This window comes from Lactuca virosa, chromosome 3 (assembly GCF_052849685.1).
Source record: "Lactuca virosa cultivar CGN04683 chromosome 3, Lactuca_virosa_CGN04683_v6, whole genome shotgun sequence".
Classification (NCBI taxonomy): Eukaryota; Viridiplantae; Streptophyta; class Magnoliopsida; order Asterales; family Asteraceae; genus Lactuca; species Lactuca virosa.
In genome coordinates, this window is record NC_136428.1 from 418,345,950 (window position 1) to 418,356,896 (window position 10,947).

The window sequence follows — 10,947 nt, forward strand, 5'->3', positions numbered from 1 at the left end:
ATTACTTCTAAATAGTTAAATTAAAATATATTAATTTTATAATTAGTAGATTACTTCTAAATGAGAGTACATAGCTTTGTATGATCCCATTTCACCACCCACACTCTATGGTAATCGATAATTCTTTCTTCTTCTTGATGATGATTATACTTGTAACATGTGGGTGTATATGATAAAATTGAAGGATGAGCGTTCAATGTCTTCAAAAAAATTTGTTTGGTTGTTGATTATTAAACAAATATGGTAGTCGATAATTCTTTCTTCTTCTTGATGATGATCATACTTGTAATATGTGGGTGTATATGCTAAAAACGAAGGATGAGGTGTTCAATGTCTTCAAAAAAAAATTGTTTGCCTGTTGATTATTAAACAAACCTTAAACTCAAGACGTTTAGATAAATCGTGGGGCAACTCATTTCAAAGTAATTGACCACCTACTATGAAGAAATGAGTCTAAATCGTTACTTCGCGACACCATATTCCCACAACAAAATGGTGTCATGAAACCAAACCATGTTTGAGATGCCAATGAGCATTTTAGCGGCATGAAGCTACATGACATGATGTCTATGTGCTCAACCAATGGTCATGGGACAAAGTGCAAAGTTCAAGACTAAGGTGGTGTTTGTTTTTTGTCCGCAGATCTTCCTGGCCTCTTCTGTCTGTGCGGCGCAGACCACGCGCAGACATTAGCCTTAGCAGATTGTTTGTTTTTTTGAAGACTGCAGACCTAAAAATGTCTGCGCGCCCTCTTCTTGGCGCAGATGTGGACCGGAGTCTTCTAACATCTTCAGACATCTTCTAGCCTAAAAAAACACATACACTTTATTTTTTTTAGTTTTTTTGAATTTATATTTATTCCAACTTTATTAGTGATAAACAATTTGAAAAAAAAATTACAATACTTAAAAAAAAAAGTTCGACGACAAGAACATGATATTTTTGACAAATTTATAAATAAAAGTTTATTACAATAATGGTCGTTGAAATTGTTTATATAAATATGAAAAAAAAAAATTCTTATATTTTTTGTGCCAAAATTTATAAAACATTATTTAATAAAGCATCGTCAATTTCTTAGAAAAAATATTTATGACACATTTTTAATTGATTTAATTGAAAAAATCGAAGTTTATTTCCATTCATTTATATATCAAACTAGGTGTAAGACCCGTGTATCACACGGGTTAATTAAAAAAATATATCAAATTTTAAACATCAAGCAATTAGTAAAGTAATACTTTTACATATAAGCAAAGACTTTATTGAATAAGTATGTAATTGAACCCAAATTACTAAAACTTAGTAATTATATGAAGTAAAAATTAAACAAATAACATGGTTTCATAATAAAAGGACCAAAATGCCCTTTTCACAGATTTCCCCTATTCAAAATTATAGTTGGTTGTCATTATGGGTTAGAAATGTTTTTAAAACATATAAGTATGATATCGATACAATCTTAGTGACCTACTTTTATTTCTTTTAATATGTGTGATAAAACATATAAGTTTAATGCTATAAGTGACATAAATCTGAAAAATAAAAATAAATAAACAACAAATTTAGAAAAGGCAAATAAGTTTCTTTTCCAATTTACCGATTTGGCCTTGTGTAAAAAATGAAAATGATCAGGGCATGACAACTTTGTACGAATTGTAGAAACTATAGAAATAGTGTCCTATTTTTCATTTTTTTTTATCCAAAATAGCATTGTACATAACAATACACTTTACCCTTAATAAAAGGACCAAAATGCCCTTTTTCCAGAATTCCATTGTTAAAAATTATAGTCGGTTGTCATTATGGGTTAAAAATGTTTTAAAAACATATAAGTATTAAATCAATACAATTTTAGCAACCAACTTTTATTTCTTTTAATACTATTTTTAAAACATATAAGTAAGATGATATAAGTGACATAATTTTGAAAAACTAAAAATAAATAAACAACAAAATTAGAATAAGTGAAACAATAAAGCACAGTTCATGTACAAATCTACTATTAATTTTAGCAATTCCGATAAAAAAAATTATCTATCTAAATTCTCTGCACCCCATAAGCCTCTAAAATGAATGCACTTTTATTCCTGATAATATAGAACTGAAATAAATGCTATGGGGAAGCAACTTTTTTAAATCTGTGCTCCAAAATGATGTTTAAAATCTTTTCGGGGATATAAAACCTTTTCTTGATGGTTTTGCTCTCGAGATATTTTGATAGTTTCTGGTCAAGAGAAGCCACTTTGAAGGTTTCATCTTCTTTAACAATACCGTTCATCAAAATTACCAAGAAGTTATTACTATGCACATGTAATAAAAAAAACTTGTTTAATTTGTGAGAAACATAAGTTATCTGGAAGACACCTTGACTGTCACGAACATTGTCCATGAGAAAAATTAATCATTTTCCTTTATACAATGCTACAACTTCATGGTGTATTAATATTGTCTTGAAATAATCAATATGGTCATGAGTATAATCCATAACAACATTACCTTAGCATCTCCACTTTCAAAGTATTTAATTAAAAACGATGTGTATTTGAGCTTTGGTCAAAGTGAGTGAAAAAAAGGAGTCAGTGTTATTCAAATGATCAGAAAAAAAAATTACAACTTAAGCATGAAGAATAAAAAAGATTAAATAAATATGTACCAAAATATCTTACAAAACAAAAAGTTAATCATAATAAAATTAGATTAAACAGTTTTGAACGACAATATAGATTTTATATTGTTCACAATAACTTTCATCACCACCAGTAAAGTAATCACCTAAAACCAAAATCATGTTAGAACTTGATTAAATCTAGACTAAACACCATCCTGATTTCACTGATCTCAAATGGACCTTCTCATGCTGGTCCTTATTCTCATCTAAGAGTCATGTTATCTTATTTTATCTACTATTAAGTATATCAATTCTCATAGACATTTTATCAAACACCTAGGGTGCAGTATCAAAAACTCATAAACAACATAATTCAGAGCATAACAATTCTTAAAAGAAAATGATCAAAAAAATAAAATGAAACAACACACTCACCACTTGTAGACATATCGGTTTAGCAACTTCCAAATGTACCGAAAAAACCTCCAAGTCGATGCACAGTGAAAAAAGAGAAGAGCTTATTTTGGTTAAAACCAACACTCCAGAATTGAATAGTATACACATAGAGATTATTAATCTCGGTGATTTTGGAATTGATTTAGTGAGATTACCTTCACAATTTATGTCGATTCCTTGCTAATTAACTGAAAAATCTCGAATATTAAGGAGAAGATTTCTGGCATATTAAGTTTACTAAAATCATAAAATATCTCTTCAAAATGATATCTCGGTTGATTCTGATAATCAATATTCAAATTTGAAAGTGCAAAACTGACTTAGATTTCCTAATCATAGAAAGGTATAATGGGAAAATCACTTACCAAAAGTGAACAACTTACAGAATGCAATCCGGTAATTCACTTTCATAAAATGAGCGAGAAAAATCGATTAGGGGAGGCTAATAGACTGACACGTGGCAAAAATCTACTTATTTATTAGGATAGGGGATTCTTTGATTCCTAATTACAGTGTTTAGGCATAACTTTGCGACCAAAATTGTTGGTTTTTATCAAATATATACGTTATTTTCACATTTTATACAATAATACATAAAAGTTGATTTAGATTTGTTAATTATTTATAACAAAGTCATAAATATATTAAATAATCACTTTGTAGTTTAAAAAAATCAATTTATTTAGATTTTAATTTATTTTAGTAGTCTGCAGATGTTAAAAAAACAAACAGTCTTCTTTTTTCAGACTGTAGACGTTTGGTCAACCTCTTCTGCTGCAGAGGTTTACAGATGTGGTCCGCAGACTGCAAACATTTTACCTCAGAAAAAACAAACAACACCTAACTAATGATCAAAATTTGTTTTTGAAGGGTACAACTCACTGAGCTACAATGTTGAACCTAAAAGTCAACCTTCCATACCATTTGCACCCCACGAGTGCTAGTAAAGACTAAACCTAAAATTGCTTAGGTTAGTTAGACCAACTAATAAACACCCCAAATTCTCTCTCTACATCCATGATGACATCAAGTAGTGTGGTTGGTTTAAGTGTTACTTCATCAAGCTCGACATGAAGAGGAGCTCCAAACAGGTATCAATTATTAACTAATGATTATGATGAGTTACAGTGGCGGACCTTAGTGGAGCCCGAGGGGTCCCGGGCCACTGCTCCGATTCCGGAACGTAGTGTAATTTTTTTTTAATGTTTTTTCTATTAGGTGCATCGGCTTAAAATACGAGTGCCACTACTAATTTAGATTTTTTCGGAAATTTTTTTTAATGCCACCCCTACTAAAATGTTCTGCGTCCGCCACTGATGAGTTATTATTTTTGCAAGACGTTGACAAAACCACATCATACTTCATGGCTACAAATAATGAAAATTGGGCAAAGGCGATGAAAAGTGAGACTAGATGCAATTAAAAGAAACCAAACCTAGAGTCTCGTTGATCTACAAGTGAGTTGTAAACCCATTGGAATTAAATGAGTTTATAAATTAAAAGGAGTTCCAAACATCAAAATGACAAAGTAACTAGTAGCGAATGGTTATGTATATGACATCGTTGGATGCATGTTGCTACTTCGACCTTAACAAAGAAGACGATGAGGTTGAAGAAGCTCGATGCTTGATCGGGAAGAATAAAAAAATGTTGTTTTGTTGTCAAAAAATCTGGTTGTACCATAATAAAAACTTGTAGAATTAATTGAGAGAAATAAGTATTATTAACGTTATCTTTATATTTATTTGTATTATTAGTCTAAATGTTTAAAAAGTTAATAAAGATTATTTATATTAAAAATAATAAAATGTTGATGCAAGATTTGAAATAATGCGAGTATTTTTGTAAACAAGGATGTGGAAAGTTCCAAATGTGAATGCTTGTGGTCTTATATGGACTTCTGTAACCCACAACTGAAAGTCCGAAACACCCAATTGTTGGGTCGTTTAGAATGTGAATCAGCCCAGACCCTAACAAACAAAATCATCAAAGATCAAATCAAGCGAAGAAATAGCAAAACCATTGTTTTGTTCCGTTCAATGTCTCCTCATCTGTTCTTCCTCTACTCGCTTCAAAAAACCCACCAAAATGTCAACTGAATCACAAATAATCTTACTTTTGTTTTGTTAATATCAAGAAAAAATGGGTGTTGGCGGGAATTTCTGGGATATACTTAAACCCTACGCGCGAACAGAAGGGTTCGATTTTCTAAGAAACAAAAGGGTAGCCATTGATCTATCGTATTGGATTGTTCAACATGAAACCGCAATTAAAGTACACACTCGAAACCCTCATCTCAGACTCACATTCTTCCGAACTATCAATCTGTTCTCCAAGGTAATACAAGTAATCCCTCACATTCTAATTCAAGTCATTTCTTTTTTCTGAAATATTCTGATTGAAACTTAAAATTTACCGATTTGTTTGATCACATTGGTTCATAAGGGTGTTTGAATGGGAATTTTGGAAGTGAAAATGTGATACTGATTTACTGAAGATGGAATGATGGTTTTTGATGGGTTGAGGGTTTGAGAAATTCTGATTTTGATAAAGCAAGGGTATTTATGTAATTTTAATTGGGTTTTTACTTTGCAGTTTGGTGCTTTTCCGGTGTTTGTGGCAGATGGAACCCCATCACCATTGAAGTCTCATGCAAGAATTATGAGATTCTTTCAAGCATCTGGTATCGATCCTGCAAGCTTACCAATATCAAATGGTTCTTCTGTTGAGAGAAATAAAAAGTTCTCAAAATGCGTTGAAGAATGTGTGGTTAGTATCTGTATTTTGTTATAGTTTGGAGTTATTTATCACAAAAAAGTTGTTTTACCATGAAAGTAATTATATTTTCTTAACAATAAATCTGATATTTTTTCTATGTGAACAAGCCTCCTACTTTTGTGAGTGTAACTTAACAAAGAATTGACATAAATACATTCATTCATGCATGCATACATATATTTAGGGGGTGTTAGAATGTGTGTTTTCAAGTGATTATTGCAACTTGAAGAATCATAGTTAGTTAAAAAACTGATTAAAATTAGGGAAAATTACAAAAAAAAAAAAATTTGAATAGTTTTGCGATTTAACCACTAACACTGTATTTTTTACAACTAAACCTTAACAGTTTCTAAAATTTTTCGAAATGAATGAAACTTTTATGATTTGATTTCATGTCTATAAAATTCCAAGTGGGGGGAACACTCAAAATAATAAACATGTCTTATATCATCAATATGTAAATTATGTGCAACAAATGGTTACTTATCATTGTTTCCAAGTTTTCATGGGTGCAAAATGACTAAAAGGTCCTTTGTCTATTTCACATATTTACAAAACTAACATTAAGCCCAAAAAGTTCCCTCAACCTCTTTACTTTACATATGCTTTGATTCTAAATATTTATAAAAAGTCAAATATCTGTAATAGGAGTTGCTTGAACTTTTTGGAATCCCTGTTTTGAAAGCAAGTGGTGAAGCTGAAGGACTCTGTGCACAATTAAATAGAGAAGGTCGTGTTGATGCTTGTATTACTTCTGATAGTGATGCTTTTTTATTTGGTGCCAAATGTGTTATTAAGCACATCAACCCCAACTCACAGGTACCTATATACATATATATATTTTTATAAAAACACTTTTACTTTCACCATATTATTGATTATATATTCTTTGATTGTTTAAAACAACCGTTTTTTCGGTAATGAGGGGCTGTTTGATAGTTGCTGATTGAGTCAAGGTCTGAATGAGTCAAATACTACAACTCTGAATCTGACTGAGTTAGAGGCTTCTAAGTGTGATATCAAACAGTCTGAGTCTGACAGAGTCAGACTGAGCAGACTCAGTTACCAGACTCAGTAAGAGGCATATCAAATAGCACAACATACTTTCACCATTTTATCTCTATTTAGCTACTAAACTATTATTATAGTAATCATAAAAAAGAAAATAATACTTAAGTGGTTAAATTGATTAAATGTAAGTTGTGCTTTGGTTTTTAATCCAATCCGGAGATATTTGGTAAAAAGTCAAAGAAATCCTTTGATTTATTTAGAAGAAGAAAAACTTGTTTTGAATTAGATTTATAATATCACATATGGATATATTTATGCAGGAGCCATTTGAGTGGTATGAGATGTCAGATATTGAAGGTGGATTGGGATTAAAGAGAAAACATTTGATAGCAATTGGTCTTTTGGTTGGAAATGATCATGATTCCAAAGGAGTCCAAGGGATTGGAATTGAAACTGCACTTTCATTTGTCAAATCTTTCAATGAAGATGAGGTTTTAGATAGGTTTGAATCATTTTTCTTCATCATTTCACATATTTTTAAAAGCAAATTACAAAAAATAAACTTTAATTATATTTTAGGTAGTTTGGTGGTTTATTCAATCGTATTTTTATCCTTTTCAATCAAACCATAAAAGTTTCAGACGTTTTTCCAAATTAACCATTTTGACATGAGGTTCCATCAGTTATTTTTGTTATATCATTCATATCAAAATGGTTAATTTGAAAAAATGTATGAAACTTTTATGGTTTGATTAGAAAAGAAAATAAAGTATACATGGTTAAACCGCAAAATTTGCCAAAATATAATGTTTGTTTGTTTGTTTGTTTTTTTTTGTTTTTTTTTTCTGTATTTTTGGCTCTATTTGTAACACTAACACCAAAAGCCCAAAGTTACATAAATAACTCAATAAGATGAACTTGCATATATGGTGCATGTATGTTATTTGACTATTTTGCCCATGATGGATGTTGACATAGGTTATGTGCATTAGGAAGTGGAGACATGCTTTCTATGGGCTACAAGGGCGATTCCGTCATTAATTTAGATGAAAACACAACAAAAATAAAGTTATTTCATTGTTCATTATGTGGGCATCCTGGAAGCAAGAGATCTCATCTTAAAGATTCTTGTGAAGTTTGCAGTTCAAGTAATAATCACAAAGGTTGTGTGCAAAAACCGATTGGGTTTAAATGTGATTGCTTATCATGTCATCAGGTATTTATTTATAGCATCATACTTTCATTTCTTTCTTATTAAGACATTGTACTTCGAAAAATCTATTTATAGCACTCTACTTTTAATGTTTTTCTTGTTGAGAAATGAAAGTAGGATGCCATAATAAACAAATCAATAAAATAAAAGTATGTTGCTCTCTCTAATATTTCTTGCATTATGTAAGGTTAAATAACAAGTATGACTAATTTTGATCAGCTGATTATCTGATTCTGAATTTTTTTGAGTGATATATAGGATAAGAAAGAAAAGGAACAAAAGAAGAATGAAGCTTGGAAAATGAGAGTATGCAATAAAATCGCCTCAGAGCCAAACTTTCCAAATAAGGCAATCATTCAAATGTATTTAAGCAACAACCACACCAATTTCACTGGTAACTTCCAAAGCATCAATATTTTTTCAATGTCATTTTAACCTTTGTTTATATCCACTCCTAACACTTTTTTTTTTGCTTTTTGTTAGATGCAGAACCATTTATATCATGGAAAAATCCAAACACGGAAATGCTGATCGATTATATAGGTTATAAGCTAAATTGGGAACCCTCTTTCACACGACAAAAACTCTTTCCATTTTTGTCCACCATTTTCTTGAGAAATAAAGCCAAAAATCAAGAAACCGGATTATTACATGGACAATATGAGTTTGACTTCATTCAAAGAACAAAGACAAGATTGGGTCATATGTTGTATGTGGTCACTTGGACAAAACATGGTCAAATGGTCAACACTCATATCCCTACAACACCTTTGATGGAAGATTCTCAAGTTCAAGAATATGATGATGATGATGATATTGATGAATCGGTTAATAATGTTTGTGTTGATATTGATAATGAGTGTGTGATGACTGATGAAAATATGGATCTTGTTATGGCTGCATATCCGCAAAAGGTTAAGCAATTTATACAACAAAAGGTGAGCATTTTTCTTTTTATTTTTAGTATGTTGGTCAACAAAAGGTTAATCAGTTTATACAAAAAACTTTCAGGAGTTTAAAGAATCAAAATCGAAGAAAAAAGGTAGAGCAAAATCTACATCAACACCTGAGAATTCATTATCACCATCATCAAGAAGTGTTCAACTTAGTATAAAAGAATTCTATCGTTCATCTAAAGGAGAATCTATGGAGAAGTTGAAAGACAATGATTCTTCTACTATAGTAAAAAGGAATGTTACAAGGGGTAATTTCTCAAAATCTGCAAGGCGTCGCTTGCTTTTTGAATAGTTTTGTGAAAATGTAGGTGGATTTGTATGTGCATAGTTTGTTTTGTGTTACTCGGTAGTGAAATTCCTAGTTTACCCTTTATAAGTTAGTATGGTGTGTTTCATCTTGTAAAGGTTAAATGTTTGGTTATGGAAGATGTTTCATTTTATTTTACTCAATTTATGCAACAAAATGGTTTTTTTTAGATTCCTTTTGGCAAAAATTGCTTGAAGCTGGAAGCTGAATGTTGTAGCTTTTATTTGTATAGAAACGTTTGTTGTAGAAATGTTGTAGAAGTAGGAGTTTGAAAGGTGTAAAATTAGATAAAAGGACATCCGAATAAAAACTCAAAATTGAAACATAAAAGCTAAAAGCTTGTTGCCAAACACAACCGAAGTATATAGGTGTGTTTTGTTTTCGGATCAAATTGTGGTAACCAATTACTCAATAATGTGACAATGACATTGGTTAAATGCTTATTGTAGGTTAAATGCTTATTTATACAATAGTGTTTCATTTTATTACAAATATTTGATTGATTGTTGATAAAATACCTAAAATACCCCTTTATAGTGACAATAGGGAATTTTTGTGGACATAATTGGATATGACAAAAGAGGCCACCTTACAAATTAGAAAGGATCAAAACTAGTGACGAAAAACAATAGTGAAACAACTATTTATCATATTCTTATAAAATTGAAGGGCAAATTTGGAATATCATTTTCATGTTCATATTGAAATCTGAAACAAGATAGACAGAAGTATCTCAACTATGTGACTAACAGTCAAATGTTCTTGTATGAGCAAAATGGTCATTTAGGCTACTATAATGATTTAGATTTGTTGATGAAAAGTTTGTTAAGGCTTAAGGGCAAAATGGTCGTTTAGGTGGTGGTTGTATGAGAAGTGTAAATGAGTACCTTTTAAATGGTTAATCATAAACGAAGATACTATCCTTAGCTTTTATTCTTGTAGTATGTTGGCGTATTTACTCTTTATCTTTTTTCATTTAATTGATCAAGTACCGATATAAATGGCCGAGTGAAATAAATTTGTGGTCTCTTTTTTATATTATTGTACGTTTGTTTTCTTACTTTTTCATGTCATGCAATCGTCAATTTGGCAACATCACCTTCCCATTTTCTACAAATGCCAACTATTTATTCTATTTTTCTATAAATTACCATTAATACACCGGTATTTTCCGAATACAAAGTCCATGTTACTTACAATTTAGATGAGATATTTTTTTTAAACAATAGTATTTTGTTAAAATATTATAATTCGTTGACCATTTATGACATTAACCTAAAATATATAGAAAGGACCTAAATTTAAAAGAAACTTGTGTTATAAAATGTATGATATTCGACTATGTTTGACATACTAGACGATGATAAAACACGACGGTTGGTAAACTAGCTGATAAGCTAGTTAAAATATATAAAATGACATAAAAGAACATGTAGACGATTGGGTATTTTTTTATTAACTAATAAATAGAATATTTAAAAGAATTTAAATAAAAAGCTCAAAATAGTCTGAATAGATTTTTAAAAAAGTTAACTTATAAATTAATTTTTAGTTTGTTACGCATAACAAACTAAAAAACCACGAAAAACAAGTTATTTGTATACGCCAAACATAA

The 10,947-nt window shown here is 30.3% G+C and overlaps 1 protein-coding gene across 1 annotated transcript; it reads left to right on the top strand.

Annotated features, from left to right (window-relative positions):
• The first annotated feature begins 5,050 nt into the window (after positions 1-5,050).
• On the top strand, positions 5,051-9,475 carry LOC145167810 (5'-3' exonuclease family protein). The gene is made up of 8 exons (XM_079087057.1): positions 5,051-5,404; positions 5,663-5,836; positions 6,494-6,664; positions 7,177-7,358; positions 7,835-8,072; positions 8,328-8,463; positions 8,553-9,007; positions 9,081-9,475. The coding sequence occupies exons 1-8, from the start codon at positions 5,210-5,212 to the stop codon at positions 9,315-9,317; spliced, it is 1,788 nt and encodes a 595-aa protein (XP_078943183.1). The 5' UTR covers positions 5,051-5,209; the 3' UTR covers positions 9,318-9,475.
• The last annotated feature ends 1,472 nt before the right edge of the window (positions 9,476-10,947 follow it).